The sequence below is a fragment of the Pipistrellus kuhlii genome, unplaced genomic scaffold (assembly GCF_014108245.1).
Source record: "Pipistrellus kuhlii isolate mPipKuh1 unplaced genomic scaffold, mPipKuh1.p scaffold_m20_p_13, whole genome shotgun sequence".
NCBI classification, from domain to species: domain Eukaryota; kingdom Metazoa; phylum Chordata; class Mammalia; order Chiroptera; family Vespertilionidae; genus Pipistrellus; species Pipistrellus kuhlii.
In genome coordinates, this window is record NW_023425438.1 from 47,082,744 (window position 1) to 47,100,372 (window position 17,629).

Consider the following 17,629-nt stretch of genomic DNA (forward strand, 5'->3'; position numbering starts at 1 on the left):
CAGGGGTGCAGCCTGAGGTCCCCCGGCCCGGTGCTGGGGCATGGGGCATGACCTGAGGTCCCCCCAGCCTTGCACCAGGGTAGAGGGCAAGGCCTGAGGTCCCCTGTCAAGTCTCCCAGGTGGGGGGTGCAACCTCAGATCCCCTGCCCTGGCCCAGCACCAGGCAGCCTCAGGTCCCGCTGATTGCTTGTTAGGCTCGTTATGAGAACTCAGCCTCTGCTGTGATCGCAGCCATCTTGTTACAGTGTGACGGTCAATTTGCATATTCCCTCTTTAGTAGATAGGGTTGGTTGATTTTTTTATGCCCTGACCAAGGATTGACCTGAAACCTTGGTGTATCAGGACGCAGTTCTAACCAAGTAACCTACCTGGCCAGGGCCCACCACAGAGTTTCTGATTCAAGAAGTCTGGGCTGGGGACTGAGAATTTATGTTTCTACAAGTTCCTGGGTGCTGCTGGTGCAGCTGGTCTGGGGGACCCCACTTTGAGAACCTCTGCTCTAGCAAATGGAGGAGAAAAGGATGCTCACTTTGAAGACTACAGACACAGGTGTTCCCTCCATCCTTCCTTTCCACTTCTCTTCTTTCTGCTTTCTTCTTTCTTGCTTGCTTCTTTGTCCCACAATTTACTATTAGAGCACAAGTCTGGGCTGGGCTGACCAGGGAGCCACTGGCTGCCAGGGGCCAGGCCTGTGGGGTGACTAGATGCAGAGTCGAGTGAGTCAGCCGCCAATGGAGGGGAAATACCATGTTCCAGGCAAGGTGCCAGAGCAGCCTGCCAGGCCCTGAGAGAGGCAGGCACTGCACAAAGACAGGGCAACCCCTCACCCCACCCCCCACCCCTACCCCCCATTCCTGGTCGGGTGGTCCCCAGGCAGCAGGACGCTGGGCGAACAGCTGGTCTGTGGGGGAGGCACCTGACCCAGTGGGAAGCCTGGCCCCAGGCCCTGCCCAGCCAGGCCTTCGGAGGCGGGCTGGACAGCAGGCTGAGCAGCACAGGGAGCAGCCGGCCTCTGCCCTGTAGATGCCACGTTGTTGAATTCCCCTTTGCTCCAGCGTCTTCGTGCCCCCTCCCGCCCTGGGACCCATGTTGAACCCCGGAGTTCACCTTCCCTTAGACTCAGCCACCAGACTCCGCGGGCCTCCCCTGCCCTCCCTGACTGACCGGGGTCTCATTCCTCGGGGCTCTTCTCCCTATTTTCAAACATCGCTAACCAATCTGACCAATGGAAACTAAGGCTTGTCGCCCGTGGCCCAGCTGGCATGGCTCAGCGGCTGAACATCGACCTGTGAACCACATCACGGTTTGATTCCTTCTCAGGGCACATGCCCGGGTTGCAGGTTCAATCTCCAGTAGGGGGTGTGCAGGAGGCAGCCGATCCATGATTCTCTCTCATCATTGCTATTTCTAGCTCCCCCTTTCCCTCTCCCTTCCTCTCTGAAATCAATAAAATATATTATTATTTTTTTAAAAAAAGACCTGTCCTCAGCGCCTGATGAAAATGCCAGGAGCCACGTCATGCAGAGACGCAGCTCCATGAGGGACGCGGCCCGGGCTCCTTCATGGGGTTTAAGTCCAGGGCATTGCTTCCTCCTCCTCTAAATCCACTTCTTCAGCCAATAGGAGGCGCACAGCAGGGCTGTGGGGTGACATGAGATAACATCACACAAGTCCTTGGCAGCTTTACCGGTCGCCTCCACAGCCAAGGGCTGGCCCCAGCTTCTGAGATTCCTCTGGTAACGAGCTGATCAGGCTCCCCTCCCTGCGCTGCTCAGCTTGTGCCAGGCACTGCCTCCAGCGGCCTGGCCAGAAAATTATCTGGTGCCCTCACATCTACCTGCCAGGCTCCATGCAGGCAGCCTCTGACAGGAAAGCCCTTCCTTCGGGTCTGCCTGGGCGGAGAGGTGATTCCGTGAGGGGACTGGGAGCCCAGACTCCGGAGCCAGGAGCCTGGCCTCAGGTCCTCGAGCCTCCACTGCTGATGGTGTCTGTGGGCAACATACTGTGGGCAACACACTGCGGGCGTGGTGCTGTGAGGGGAGGGGCGCACTGCAGCCTGCCATGCTGTGAGGGGATCTGGTGGATTCGCATGCTAAGGGACTTGACCTTGGTGAGCTCCAGGTGAGCCTGGGTGTCAGCATTTGTCATCTAGCTGAGTGAGGCCACACAGGAGCCCAGGGCTCTGTGTTCTGCTCCTGACTTTGCTGGCTCCTACGGTGCTCCCTTCAGCACTGCGGGTTAGGCCTGCACAATGGGGAATTTGCTTTTCCAACCAGTCTGTGTACCTCAGAGGTGCTTCTGCAGCCCTAACTGGAGTCCAGGGGTGAGCACAGCCCTGCGTGGCCCACAGCTAAGTTATTGGTCCGTACATAAGTTATTTAAACTTGGCAGTCAAGGTCAATAGGAACAAACCAATAGAAAAGTGGGCAAAGGACACAGAGAGACACTTCTCCGAAAAGCACATCAGAATGACCCATAAGCACAGGAAACGATGCTCACATTTGTTAATAGGAAATTGCAAATGAAAGTGAGTGAGATGCCACTGTTTACGGATCAGAGTGGCCCAAGTTTAAGTGGCTCCATTTGTAAAGAAGCAAAGTGAACCCCCATGCGAGTGTCTGTGGAGGGCCTCTCAGCTTCGGCGCTGACACTTGGGGCCGGATAATTCCTCCCGGCAGGGCTGTCCTGTGTGCTGCAGCCTGTGCGGCGGGGGCCCGGCCTCCACCCACCAGATGACAGTAGCACCCCCTCCCTCCAGCTGGGACACCCAAAGGTGTCTCCAGACACTGTCAAATGTTCCCAGAGTATATACAGAACCGCTTTATACATAAACACTTATAGCCATGTATCATTTTCTGAACGTATTTCTCCTTTTTAAGAAAATGTTTTTATCAATTTTTTTTAGGGAGAAAGGGAGAGGGAGAGAAACATGGATGAGCTGCCTCCTGCACACCCACCTCCTACTGGGGATTGAGCCACAACCGGGACATGTGCCCTGACTAGGAATGAAACCTCGATCTCTTGGTGCATGAGACAATGCTCAACTATTGAGCAACACTGGCCACGGCAGAACTCATTTAATTTTTAAAAAATATATTTTATTGATTTTTTTTTTTTTACAGAGAAGAAGGGAGGAGTTAGAAACATCGATGAGAGAGAAACCTCGATCAGCTGCCTCTTGCACACCCCCTACTGGGGATGTGCCCGCAACCAAGGTACATGCCCTTGACCGGAATGGAACCTGGGACCTTTCAGTCCCCAGGCTGACACTCTATCCACTGAGCCAAACCGCTTAGAGCGGAATTCATTTAATTTTAATCACCATTTTACAGACAAGGAACCAGGCAGAGGCCCAGGCACCTCCTCGGGGTCACAGTGTCAGGTGGGTGTCTGATTTCAGAGCTGTTTCTTGCCTGAAACACATCCAGGTGCTCCACCAGCCGTCTGACTTGTTGAAGGTGAGGGAACTCCAGGGCCATGTGTCCAGGCAAGAGTCGCAGTCGGGGAAGGCGTGTTCGCTGTGGTCCTGAAACCGTCACGGTGAGCCCCAGCTGCAGGCTGGCTTGGCCTGAGATCACATAGCCAGGCAGCCGGCCCAGGAGGCAGCCGGCCCAGGAGGCAGCCTCCTGCACAGCCACCAGCCTCCTGAGCAAGGCTGACAGCCACTTGCAAAGACCTACAGCCAGCAGCTTGTTGGCTGAACCAGAGTGCCTCTCGAATCAGGGGGAAGGTGGAGCAGTGGGGTGTGTGTGTGCACAAGGACAGATAGTGATGCCAGCCTGGTCCTGATTCTTTCTTTTTTTCTTTTTTAATAATTTTCTTTTAATATATATATATATATTTTTTTTTATTGATTTTTTTTTTTTTTTTTTTTTTTTTTTTTTTTTTTTTTTACAGAGAGAAAGGGAGAGGGATAGAGAGCTAGAAACATCGATGAGAGAGAGTCATTGATCAGCTGCCTCTTGCACAACCCCCACTGGGGATATGCCCGCAACCAAGGTACATGCCCCTGACCCAGGACCCTTCAGTCCTCAGGCTGATGCTCTATCCACTGAGCCAAACCGATTTCGGCCTGATTCTTTCTTGATTTCCCTCCCTCCGGCCCTCCCCCAAAGCCCTGCTGCTGCCAGCTGAGTGAGCCGTGGTCCTACCCAAGTGGAGGGCTGCAGCAGGGTGTGCCAGCTACATGAAGCCTGGCGGTTCAGCCTTGGGCCTGGCCACGGTGAGGCCCATTTCCTGCTGGCTTGTCTCTATGGGGCACTGATTACGAGCTCCGAGGGCAGAACCCGTGCAGTAGCTCCTACCAGGCGTCTTCAAACTACGGCCTGCGGGCCACATGCGGCCCGCAGAGGAGTCTGATCCGGCCCGCCAGGTTTTTTGGGCAGTGAGCGCAGCCGAGGTGTTACAGTAGGAATTAGTAGTTCATATAGTCCGGCCCTCCAGCTCTCTGAGGGACCGTGATCTGGCCCCCACTTTAAAAAGTTTGAGGACCTACACCCTGGGTGCCGTCAGTGGGCATCCAGGCTGGGCGGGTGCAGGATGGGGGGGGGGGGGGGGAGTAGCAGGGGAACAATCAGGATATTTGGGTTGGGACATGCCTTCCAACCTCTGAGCCCAAATCTGTTTTCTAGACATGCTCACGGGTAGTCACCGGAGCAACCTGTGACCGGAGGCAGCCAAGATGCACAGAGGCGCTCAGCCCTGTTCCCTGCACCGTCCGGCTGCTCCCTGGGCCTGTGGCCGACCAGAGAAGGCGTTCTGGGCTGTCCTGAGCGCCCTGGTCCCACTCCTGGGAGGACAGGTGCCGCTCAGGGAGCGTGAGGTGCGATCTTCATTAAATAATCGAGGCTGAACTTGTTCAAGGGAAACTTCCCAGAGCGGCTTCTAAGAAATCCTCTCGTCAGGAGCTCCGCTGGCGGGAGCTCAGTTGAGCAAGCAGCCCCCTCCCCGGCAGGGAGGAGCTGAAGGGCACCCTGCCAACCCCGGCTCCAGGCAGATGCGCCCTGAGGCGCGATCACAGGCACCCTCCTATGGAGGCCGGAAGAGCTCAAGGTCTCAGTGGGGAAACCAGGTGCCAGTGACTCACTCCTCAGCTCATCACACCTCTGGGAAGCGATGGCGGCTGTGACAGGCACCAGGTAGGGCTTCCTCCCGCCGTGGGCTCTCCACCTGCTGCACACGAGGCTCCTGGGCTCTCCCAGTGCCCCGGCCACTGTCAGATTCTCTGGGAGAGGAGCCCGGAAATCAGTTTTTTGTTTGTTTGTTTGTTTGTTTTAAAAATATATTTTATTGATATTTTTACAGAGAGGAAGGGAGAGAGATAGAAAGCTAGAAACGTCGAGAGAAACATCGACAAGCTCCCAAGTTGGCTCCAATGCCGAGTTAAGAATCTCTGTTCTCAGTGGGCTTTGGTACACAGTGGGGCTGGATGCTGTAGGAATTCTGAAATTTCCAGGTATTTTGGTGGCTGGGACTGAAGGAAGGGTCCCATGTCAACGAGGCAGGAGGTAAAGGTGCCCCAGGGCTGGGGGAGCTGCGGGACCAAGCACAGGGGGCCCTGCACAGAGGCCCCTGATGGGCAGCAATTACCTAACCAGCCTTTCCTACTTCGGGACTCACAGCCTGATCCAATCGTAGACTCCAAATCTGAGACGGGCAAGCAGCAGTCGTCCCTCAGTCTGTGCAGGTGCAGATCACGATGGGGCCCAACATCTGATTAAAACCACACAAACCTAACCCGTGTTACCTCACAGCCATTAGAACGGCTGCTATCTATGATCCACATGCCATTTATTTATATCGATAGACTCAGGAAATGGGTACTGGCGAGGGGGTGAAGACATCAGAAACGCTGTGTGTGTGCTATTGGTGGGGATGTTGTGGAAAACAAGATGGCCAGCTCCTCAAAACATTAAAAACAGAAGCGCCGTGTGACCCAGCAATTCCGCTCTGGGTCGAAACTCAAAGGAATCGGAAGCAAGGACCTTCAGAGATATTTGTGCACCGTGTTCATGTTCACAGCAGCAGAGTTCCCAACAGTGAGAAGGTGGAAGCAAATGGATAAATAGATAACTAAAAAGTGACCTGTACACACAAGGGGACACTATTCAGCCTTAAAAAGACGGTTCTGACACATGGGACACGAGTGAAGTGGCATGGTAAGCATAATAAGCCAACCACAAAAGGAGAAATACAGTATGACTCCATTGGTGAGTAATAGCCAAATTCAGAAACAAGTACAATGGCGGGGGAGGGGACTGGGCAGCTTCAGTTTTGCAGGATGAGATCTGTGGAGGGATGGTGGTGGTGGATACAAAACAATGAAACCACCTAATGCCACTGAACTGCACACTTAAAAATGGTTAAGGTGGTAAATTTTGTTAAACCCCCCGCATCCTCTCCCCCCCACCCCCACCCACACACAGTCAGTGATGGGCACACACACAGGAGCCCACACTCCCGCCGAAAGTGGTTTGTTAGAGCAAGGCTGGAAGGAGCAGGGAGGCCGGCAGGAGCCTACACGTACAGGAGGGCAAAGTGGGTCCACACTGGTTTGTCTGGAAAATACAGTAATGAATTACCAGTAAAAGAATAAACTGTGATTTGTGCACTGATAACCGTAAGCCAGTTTGCCCACGCGGTATTCATTCGGCTTCTACCTGGGGCAGGGGACCAGAGAGGAGAGCCCCAGCTCCCGATGGGCAGGGACCAGGTGCTTCCGACGTGCCTGTTCCCTCCCCATTCGGACCGGAAATGTCTCAGGCTCTCAGGGGACTTGTAATCAAGCTGGTGATGTTCTTTTTTAAAAAATATATATTTTATTGATTTTGTACAGAGAGGAAGGGAGAGAGAGAGTTAGAAACATCGATGAGAGTCATCGATCAGCTGCCTCTTGCACACTCCCTACTGGGGATATGCCCGCAACCAAGGTACATGCCTTTGACCGGAATCGAACCCCGGACCTTTCAGTCCCCAAGCCAACGCTCTATCCATTGAGCCAAACCGGTCTCGGCGCTGGTGATGTTCTTGATGAGAACCCAGGAAGTCAGCCTAAACGAACACACACACAACCTGTTACAAGAAAGCGAGGAGGGAGGAGGCTGCTGCCTGGAGCCCGAGGGGGGGCCTCCGACTGCGCTGGCTCGGGCCACGCAGGTGCCGGGAGCTCAGCTGCGGCGAGGCCTGTGAGCCCGCCAATCACTCTCCGGGCCACTGGGATTAGAGAACCATTATGCTGCCAGCCCCACCCTCTTCCTCCGTCCTGGCTTGGGCCTACTTATCTGTTTAAAAAAAACACACCCAATGTGCCCTCAGAGAAGCGCGTTTCCAGCACAGAGTATTCCAGCTCAGACAGAAGGGAAGCTGCTCACGAGGCTGCTGAATGGAAGGGCGCGGGGCGAGAGTCCTGGCCACACAGGAAAGCCTGGCCGTCGGCTCCCAGACCAGGAATAAGGATGTTCTAGGAGAGGAACTCAGCTACACAGGAAACACCTGGGAGGAGTGGGCGGGAAGGACAGGGGCCACCTCCCTCTGGACACAGGTCAGGGTCTAGCCTCATGTGGGGTCACGGCCTGCCTGTGTTCTGGGTTTGCTCCCTCCCCTCTGCATCCCCAGGACCCCCTGGCGCTGGGTTTTCTTCTGTGCTGATGCCCGGCCCTGGGGCCATGCAGCCACGAGCCTCTGACCACGGAGGACTGGCTGGCTCCCGCAATCGGGAGTGAGGGGAAATGAAGTGGGCGTGGCCCCTTACTTCTAAGACACAGCTCTGCCTGTGGTGCAGGGCTCACGGGACCCTTCTTCCTGTACCCAGCTGGTGACCCCTGCTCCCGGGGGTTCCCCCACTGCGGACAGAGGCGGCCCAGCTGGCTTCCGTCACATGACTAGAGGAAGCTGTGCGGTCACTCTCCCCAGCAAGGCCTTCCTCCCCACCCAGAAGCACAGCCGCACCCCCACCCCCACCCCGGCTTCCGCTCCCCTGGCCTTGGGGCCAGAAGCGGGCTTCAGGAGGGCAGGCTGGGGTCACAGGGAAGGCTGTGGGCTGAGCTGTCCCCCAGGCCCTCAGCCAAGAACAGGAAGAGAAGCCGAGAAGGAACTGTGCCGAGAAATCCCAGTCTTGAGCTCTCAAATCACAAATGCAGAAACCACAAACCAAGGGAAGAATAAAAAAACCCAAGCTTTAATTTTTTTTTTTCTTTCTCCCAATAGCTAGTTCCAGTGATGTTTATTACTCAGCCTGAGCTGAAATAACCTTAGACAAAAATAGAAGCAGCCTCCGGTTTTACTGATCCTTCGTAGTCTTGACTTTTCAGTTCACGTCAGGGCCCCTGCTGTGGTGCCAGACCACGGAGCCAGACGGAGCAGGGTCCGCACAGAGGGCCGTGCGCCTCAGAGCAGCGCCAGGGGAAGACAGCCAAGCAGCTCGTTCCAACAGCGCAGCCTGGCTGGCGACAGGGTTTTACGTGCAGGGTGAGCTGCTGGGGCCCAGGAGAGACCAGCCCAGACTCAGAGCTAATCTGGCCTACAAGGGCCACAACCCTGGTCCAGGCCCAGGCCCAGGCCCAGAAGCTGAGTGGGTGGAGGTCTGTGCGAGCCTGTGCGTGGCCCAGGGAAAGGGCCTGGGTGGAGTCTGGGGAACGTGGTGTGCAGGGCCGGTGCGGCAGGGCCGGCGTGGGTGTGGGCGGGGGCTCTGTCCGCAGGGCCGGTGTGGGTGTGGGCGGGGGCTCTGTCCGCAGGGCCGGCGTGGGCGTGGGCGTGGGCGGGGGCTCTGTCCGCAGGGCCGGTGTGGGTGTGGGCGGGGGCTCTGTCCGCAGGGCGGGTGTGGGGTGTGGGCGGGGGCTCTGTCCGCAGGGCCGGTGTGGGTGTGGGCGGGGGCTCTGTCCGCAGGGCCGGCGTGGGCGGGGGCTCTGTCCGCAGGGCCGGTGTGGGTGTGGGCGGGGGCTCTGTCCGCAGGGCCGGCGTGGGCGGGGGCTCTGTCTGCAGGGCCGGTGTGGGTGTGGGCGGGGGCTCTGTCCCCAGGGCCGGCGTGGGGTGTGGGCGAGGGCTCTGTCCGCAGGGCCGGCGTGGGGTGTGGGCGAGGGCTCTGTCCCCAGGGCCGGCGTGGGGTGTGGGCGGGGGCTCTGTCCGCAGGGCCGGCGTGGGTGTGGGCGGGGGCTCTGTCTGCAGGGCCGGTGTGGGCGGGGCTCTGTCCGCAGGGCGGGTGTGGGGTGTGGGCGGGGGCTCTGTCCGCAGGGCCGGTGTGGGTGTGGGCGGGGGCTCTGTCTGCAGGGCCGGTGTGGGTGTGGGCGGGGGCTCTGTCCGCAGGGCCGGTGTGGGCGGGGCTCTGTCCGCAGGGCGGGTGTGGGGTGTGGGCGGGGGCTCTGTCCGCAGGGCCGGTGTGGGCGGCGGCTGTCCCTGCTCCGGAGCCCAGGATCCCTCCTGCAGTCACTGGCTGCTCAGGGCAATGGGGCCCTCACCTCTAAGTCTCCTGCGGCACAGGGGCCCTCTGTTAAACCTCGTGTATGTCCTGAGATGGAGAGGGCGAGGATGACCAGCGCTGCCACTCTGGAGGCAGCTGCTCCTCCGAACCCAGCGGCACTGCTGAGCTCCGCACTGTCACTGCCGCCGGGCGCCGGGCGCCTGTTCTCACCGATGGGCAGGCCGGGCGGCCCTCCCGGGCCTCTGGGCCACTTGCCGGCGGCAGACTGTGCGGCTACCGCAGGGGCTGCTTGAGCTCGAACAGGCCTGTCCCGCCCTTGACGACTTTCCCAACCACGAGGCAGGCGGAGGGAGACCTCAGCTCGTCGTGGGACCCTGGGGGACAGAGCTCGTGTTAGGTGGCTGAGGGAGAAGCTGGGGGCTGTGTAGGGGTGGACGGGGCACCGTGGAGCAGCCCAGGGTCCCGGAGGCTGACTGCCCTGCACGTGAGAGAAGCCCTTTTCCCTTCAACACCCAGAGGCGCTTCCCGACCTGCTGCCCCCTCCCCAGCGCCTCCTCCATGAGAAAGCGCTCGCACGCGCAGTGGCGTGTGGGAAGGGCTCCCGGAGCGGACTCAGGAGGCCCGCCCGCCCGCCCACACTGACCCAGCATGGTGGCCTGCTTCAGGAACTGGAAGCTGGTCTCAAACGTCATCTGCTGCAGAGGGGACGAGCTGGACTGGATCCCAAAGCGGTTCAGCGGCTTGTAGACACCCTCGAAGCACATGTAGTCGGCGACCAGGGAGAGATGGCGGGGATCGACCGCAATGCCTAGCACACGGGCAGCAGCGTCAGGAAGGAGGCGGCGCTGGGGCAGTGGCTCCGACAGGCTCCAGCCCAGCTCCAGCACCTACTCCCTCCCTCACCGGGCCCGTCCCCCTTCTCCCTCACTACCAGGTGCACAGGAAACAGGTTCCAGACGGGGCGTGAGAAGTGACAGCACTGCTTTCACTGGGGAACTGAAACCCTGGGGGCTGGACAGGCCAGGTTGTTGTCAGCACGTGCTGCCCTGGTTTGCTCTGACATGGACAGTGCAACGGTTTCCCGTAGCTTGAAGCACACGGCCTGCACCTGCAGAGGTTCCAGCCGACTCTTCGCACTCCCCTCTGCCTGACCGAGTTGTGCCCACAGACACCTGCTATCTTCCCAGAATGCCCCCTGTTCAGGCCGCTACCCCAGCTGCCCCACCCAGCCCCTCTCCAGGACACAGACACTCCCCCGGTGCCGACACCTGGCCTCCCCCGCGGCGAGGGGATGTATTATACTAGCTTCTTAAACGCTCACGTTTCCGGCTGTGCGACCTAACAGAAAATCAGCAGGATCTTTCAGAGCCGGCGGGCGAGACACCAGTGGTGGCCCTCGACCATGGGACTTGCCACATGAAACTGAAACACAAGCCACCCCTTCCCCACGGTCACCCTCAGGGCCTCCTACAGCTACACGCTCACGGCACCCCTTCAGCTCCCCGGCGCTGCTGGACCACACCGGCCCTCCCGCCGGCCGCCGGCATCTCTTACCGTACACAGCAAACACGTCCTTGATCTCCTTCTCGATCACGCGCAGGGCGGCCTCGATGCCGTACGTGCTGGCCATCGCGTGGATGTCGTTGGAATAGAGGCGGCGCAGGTCCAGGACCTGGGGAGGGGGGAGGGGCTGACTGGGAGGGCCCGGCCTCTGCTCCATCCACAGGCCATACCCAGGCTGCTCTCCCCTCGTCTGGCAGTCGAGCACAACTGGTGACAAAGTGGCCACCACGTGGCCAGGATAACGGAGAGGAAACAGTGTGGGCAGACGCTGGCCGGGCCCGGGTCTGCTCCTCACTGCCAGAGCTGAGGGGCTTGGTGCCCGCTTCAGAGACAAGGCACTTTTTTGTTTTGCTTTTGTTTATTTTATAGAAAGACCCGTTTCCTAGGATGGAGACACCCTCGATGGGTGAGGAAGGTTCCCTAATGGAAGCACAAACACCCGTCCAGGGCACTTGAGCAGGGACAGGCAGCTGCAGGGCGTAACCTGGGCCTCGTCAGGGCCAGTTCGCCTGCCATGGGGGCCCAATGGGGCTCCATGAGATGGCAGTCACCCCACAGAAGACCTCGGAGGACCTGGGGCTCATCTGGGCTTGTTTAATCCAGTGGTCGGCAAACTCATTAGTCAACAGAGCTAAATATCAACAGCACGACGACTGAAATTTCTTTTGAGAGCCAAAGTTTTTAAACTTAAACTTCTTCTAATGCCACTTCTTCAAAATAGACAGCCCAGGCCAAGGTATCTTGTGGAAGAGCCACACTCAAGGGGCCAAAGAGCCGCATGTGGCTCTCGAGCTGCAGTTTGCCGACCACGGGTTTAAATGAACTCTCGAGGATGATGCGGAGCTCGCCCTGTGGCCTCTCAGCAGGCGGGAGCCCTCCTGCTCGGTCTCCCGGAGGAAGATGTGGTGAGCGTGAGGGCGGAAGGGGCCTCTGCGGGCAGCTGCTGTGGGGGAAGTCTGCGAGGCAGGAGAGCTCTGCGGCTTGCTGGGGACTAGGGGACCCGGGTTAGAGAGGTCCCGCTCCCAGTATTCTGTGGGAAACACTTGTGCCCAGGGGCTGAGACAATCTCAGAGGCTGGGAGGACTCAGGGACGTGGGAGGAGCCAGGAGAGCTCAGATGAAAGGACAGACCTGCTGGCTGAGCAGGTGGGACAGTACGTGAGCCTCTGCCGGCCGGGCCTGGGGGTTGGGCCTGGATCACCTCTCCGCCCAGGGCCTGCTTCACCAGGGAAAGTGAGTAACTTCCAGGCCAGCCACTCGGCCAACTCTGTCTTACACTGTGCTTTGGGAAGGTTTAATGTCAAGGAAAAGCATCTGTACTCAAACTAGTCTTGAGAAACGGGGTTACAGTTAAACAGGCAAAACTGGGCGTATTGTCAATACCACAGGTGGGCCAGGCCATGCCAACTTGGTTTGGGAACACTGGGCTAGAAGTGCCAGCGTCTCAGCAAGGGCCAGAGCACAGGGCCTGGGGGCCGTACCTCGGAGGCCGGCGGAGGGCCTGGGGGCCGTACCTCCGAGGCCGGCGGAGAGCCTGGGGGCCGTACCTCCGAGGCCAGCAGGGGGCCTGGGGCCATACCTCGGCGTACTTGAACAGCTCTGGAAGGTTGATTCCTTCTGTGTTTAGGACGAGCTCCTTCTCGTTCTGGCTGTTGGTGGTTTCATTCAGGAGGCACCTCGTGATGCCCTTAGTGGCATAGATGACAGCGTTGTGGGCCAAGGACATCACCAGGGAGCTCATGTCGAAGTTAATCTTCATCAGCGGGAGCTTCACCGTCACCTGCCAGAGGAGGAGAGCTGAGCCCGGGGAGCGGGCCGCCCTGAGCCCCCGGTGCTCCTCCAAAGCCCTCTCAGTAGGCGCCCAGGCCGGGGCCCGGAGGCCCTGCTGGGGGAGCTGGGTCAGCGTCCGCACGGTGGGCCTGCGGCTAAGCCGGCCGCACACAGCGGCCACCTCCAGCCCCCAGACCGCGGTGGGAACGGCGGGGTGAGTCACAGGTGTCGGTGACGACGGTGAAAATCACGTCACCCAGCGCCCTCGCTACCCTTTCAGTGACCACAAAGCCACACAGGGGTTTGTGTGTGATCCTGGTCAGTGACTCCTGCCTGCACGGCCACAGGGGAGCCGGAGGGGTCAGGGCAGGGGAAAGCCCTGTGTGGACTGTCTGGGCATCCACACCACCGGCTGCGAGGAGCCACGTCCCAGGCCGGAGACCAGGGGCGGCGGGCGGCAGGAATAAGCACCCTGCTCCTCACACAGCTTCCACGTGTGCCGACAACCCGCCAAACCGGGGCTGAATGAGGGGGCGTGGGAAAGCACCTATACGGCCTGGCAGGTCAGACCCCACACACACTCCTACTGAGAAGTCAGAGAAGTGGCCCTCCAGGGATTTGAAAGTCAATGTGTGAGGCCTGATCTGGGGCAGAGGGTCCTCAGCTGTCACCACATGTGAGCTTAAGGCTCTGGGATTAAAGAGACACACCAACTCTCACGGGCCCCAAATGGTTGCCCGGCCATGCGGGGGGAGCTGAGCAACAGGGCCCCCTCGCTGCCCCCGCTCCCCCCCCACCCCCACCTGCGGCACGGACCACTGACCTGGCACCACAGGCTCTCCTCGGTGTCGTATTGGTAGTCCTCTATGAACGGGTGCGACTCCCGGACGGCCTGCACCCGGCGCTCCACGGCCTCGGCCCCCTGGGGCTCCTGGCTGCTGCCGGGCTTCCGGGGCTGCCTCGAGGGTGGAGCAGGGGCCGAGCTCTCCTCGGGGCCCGAGCCCACCTCTTCATCCTGCTCCTGGGCCGTGGGGGCGCCTTCCCCACGGACGTTTCCTTCCTCTGGCACATCCTCGTCGTCATTCTCCCCCTCCTCCTCCTCCTCCTCACTCTCATAGTCGACCTGGCAGGGACGGAGCACAGGGTGTCGCTGGGCCCACCATCGCTCTGGCTGTCTGCAGAGGCTTATCTGACGGGCCCGCCTGGGCCCCACCTGTTCCTGTGGCCTGGGCCATCGTCCTCCTTGTCCCGCTGGCCCGTCCCCTGAAAATGCCAGCCCCCTAGTGGCCATGTCCCTCCTCATCCTCACCTTGTGAATTCCCTCAGCCCCCCAACCCTGCCCTTTGTCCTTAAGCCACCATGACACCACAGGACTGATTTGGGGGAGAAGACAGAGGTGCTATCTTTTCATTTTAAAAACAGGAGGCAGCCTGACTCCACCTCCTTGCCAAAGGCCGCTGGGTCCTAGACACTGACTCAGGTCCAGGGCAGCCAGACCCACAGGGCAGCCCCGGATGGCACACCCTCTTCTCAGCTGAGGTGTGAGGCAGGCTGGTCTGGCTTCAAGGTTCCTGACAGGTCCCAGCAGAGACAAAGGAGCAGCCTCAGGTGTCCGGAATGACCCTTTGGGTGTGATGGAGGAGGGGGGGGGGCGTGACCACAGCCCCTCACCCCAGCCCGAGTGCCCTCACCTCCTCCTCTTGTTTCTCCCTGCGTTTGACATCAGAAGCATCGGCGTCTCCTTCCTCCGCTTCGGCGTCCACAATGTGCTCCTCCTCCCCGTCCTCGCCTTCCTGCTCCCCCTGCGGTGAGCCGAGGAGGAACACGATGCGCTCCATTCCTACCGCCCGGGGACTCCACCTCCCACCCACCAACCAACGCGCCTGCCGCCCACCTACCCTCCCACCCAACCCAGGGCGCCCACCCAGCATCTGCTCTGTGCAACCCTGATTCCACAGCTCCGCTTCGGTCTGTTTTCACATGGGCCACCTGCAAAACCTTGCATTTAAAAAACAGTTTTTAAAGGGCCCAGACTCTCCAAGTCACTAAAAAGAGATGGTGCAGAATATTGTTCCAGGTAATTTTGTTGCAGGTGGAGATGAAGGGTAAGGGTTGTCATGGTGGAATATTGAGCATTGTAAAAACCAAGTATTTATGCCTTTCTCTTTCTGACTTTGGCTCCTACTTTCTCAGTCTCCTTCTGAGTGATTTAATGACAAGGACTGGGCAGCATTTCAAAGCCCACCTCTGCTTGAGTTAGCCAACAGGCAGGAGACCCAGAATGCTCTCTGGTCGAGGCCAGCCCCTCAGGTTAGGGATGAGGAGACGGGCCCAGAGAGAGGAGGTGGCACAGCTGAGGTCACAGAGCAGGCAGGGGCAGTGCCACCTAAGTACAACTCAACAAACCCCAGCTCAGAGGACACCCAGGGACCTGCCCCTGCACTGCCTTGGGTCCAAAGGCTTTCCCTGGCTCCTTTCACTTTTGGCCAAAAAGTCCAACTTCTCTGCTTCAAAATGCCTCTGGTCCCTGCCAGACCCATTGGCCTCAGTGCATTAGGCCTAGGTAAGTTGAACAATGGAACCCAAAAACACTTCCAAAAGCCCAGCAGGTACCATTATTTTGAGTTTATTCTCAGGATAAAAGTATCCATTTGGGGCGGGAGGTGGGGGATGGAAGAGGGGATGGAAGTGGAATCCTTAGGAGCAGACAGAGGAATGACCCGGGGCCCTGCCTGGGGCCAACCAGACCACGCTGCTCCCGGTGTGGCCTGCCAGACCTGAAAAGTCAATGCTGCTTTTCACTCTCAGCACAGCAGGTAAATGGTAAGGTAAGTGGAGAGATGGGCCGGCACCAGGGAGGGGCTGAGGAGCGCCGATAACAGTCATGGGCCCGTCCCAGGAAGAGAAGACCCTCCCTGGGCCAGTCCCCAAGGACCCCTGAGGGACTCACTCACCGGAGTCCGCCCTGACTCCCCCGCGTTGTCCAGGTCCCGCTGGGTAGCTCTTCGAGTGTTCACGCTTCTGAAAGCTGACGCTTTGTTATTCTTCTTTCTGATGGACTCCATCAGGATTTTAAAGAACCTAAAGCAAGAAGGCCATGCAGACTGTTCAGGAACAGCATCTCCACTCCCCCCGCTGCAGGGTAGGATGTTCTTGCCGAGGATCTCACACCATGGAGGCTGATGTTGGTTGGGGCTATTCCGAGACCTGGCCTCCCCCATCAGCTCACACTTTCCCTCTTGCTGTTTCTGAATGGTACACGGCATGTCAGAAAGAACATGGCTCCCCGGCCTGCCAGGCCTGCTCTGAACACTTGCTCTGCCCATCCTAGGGAGTGTGGCTCTGAGCACGACAGTCTGACTGTCTCTCGCCTGTGAAAAGTGGGTATTAATGTTTCATGCATCTCGTCTCAAGGTTTGGCAACCACACTGTGTCTGACACCTGCCACAGGGCCTGGCAGTGATGCTCAGTAAACGACAGTTGTTGGTGCGGCGGTGGCTGTCATCTAGCGAACGGCCGAATCTACAGCAGGAGAGGGTCCAGCCAGGGCTGGGCCTTCCCCCTGCCGGCCTGCCCGCCTTGCCTGCCCACTCCTGCACCTCCAGAGAGTGGGACAGCTCAGGCCCGGTCACTCCTGTCTGCTTGGGGTGCAAGCCCAGGAATCTGATGAAAGAGCTAAGATGTGGACAAGCTCACTGGAATTTCAAAGGTAATGATAACTTACTTTGTGGCAATAAATCCTGTCATCAGGTTAGAACCAAACCAATTTAAAGGAACCAAATCAAGCACAGCCTAGGGGGCCTTTCCTGGCCCCTCCTTCCTCCTGAGATATTTTTTGTTCCCTTAAGGGGCTCATCCCAGCCCACCCCTGCTTCTGTGTTTATTACTCTTCTACCTGCTTCATCAGGCTGCAATCATACCAAACGAACTGCTCTTTGGTTGGTTGGTTAATTGGTTGGTTAATCCTCACGGAAGATTCTTTTCCATTGATTTTTAGAGAATGGAAGGGAAGGGGAGAGACAGAAACAGATGTGAGAGACGCATCCATGGGTTGCCTCCCACATGCACGATGGGTCATCGAGCCTGCAACCAAACTATTTTCAATATGTGCCCTTGACCAGAATTGAACCTGAGCCTGTTCAAGTCCGAGGGCCAATTCTCTATCCACTGAGCCAAACCGGGTAGGGCTGGACTGCTCTTCATTAAGTACCAGGTGCCTCCGGTGTCCAGGCAGCCAGCCAGTATTCTGAGCCTTTACTGTGCCCCAGGGCACGGCAAGGATGAAAGCCAGGAGTTTAGAGTCTTAATGTGAGAAGCAGGCAGGTCAAATGTTTACTATTGGGGGAATTATAAACAAAATCACTGCCACTCTCCCTCCTCATTATTCTTTAAAACTTAGCTGGATGTGGTTTTACCAAGGGCGGAAAAGGGCTCCTCGCCTACTCATCTGGGGAAGAGCTTGGTCCCTAGGCACTGGGGGCCCAGCTGAGGGCCCCATGGGGGAGGCCAGGCTTCCCTTTAGAAGAGACTCCAACTGGGAAGCAAAGTCTCTAAAAGGACAGGCTGAGCTAGAGAGGAGGGCCTGAGCTCCTTGGCACAGTGGGACCATCCCAGCCCCTGCCGCCCGCTGTGCAGAGTGCGGGAGACGGAGAGAGAGGACCAGGTGGGAAGCACTGGGCCTGCGCACAGGGCTGCTGCTTTGACTCACCAGGTGGTTACTCTGTGGCAATATCACCCATCTGAGGCTCTTCCCTTCAGCATCCCAAGTGTCCCCACAACTGTCCTCAACCCAATCACACATCTGCTCCCACCCCTGTGCACGCTCTGAGCTCATGCTCAAGCCATTTGCTCTGCTAGTGATTTTCCCAGCCCCTTAGCTAAC

General features: G+C 58.4%; 1 protein-coding gene across 1 annotated transcript in view; it reads right to left on the minus strand.

Annotated features, from left to right (window-relative positions):
• Positions 1-9,356: 9,356 nt before the first annotated feature.
• Positions 9,357-17,629, minus strand: part of POLR1A (RNA polymerase I subunit A) — a 70,025-nt gene continuing 61,752 nt past the window's right edge. Inside the window, exons 28-34 of the mRNA XM_036435908.2 lie at positions 15,702-15,828; positions 14,439-14,549; positions 13,571-13,870; positions 12,557-12,757; positions 10,970-11,087; positions 10,059-10,223; positions 9,357-9,789 (exon numbers count right to left, since the gene is read on the minus strand). Of these exons, the coding sequence (XP_036291801.1) occupies positions 9,689-9,789; positions 10,059-10,223; positions 10,970-11,087; positions 12,557-12,757; positions 13,571-13,870; positions 14,439-14,549; positions 15,702-15,828 (1,123 nt within the window). The 3' untranslated portion in view covers positions 9,357-9,688. The remainder of the gene's footprint in view (positions 9,790-10,058; positions 10,224-10,969; positions 11,088-12,556; positions 12,758-13,570; positions 13,871-14,438; positions 14,550-15,701; positions 15,829-17,629) is intronic.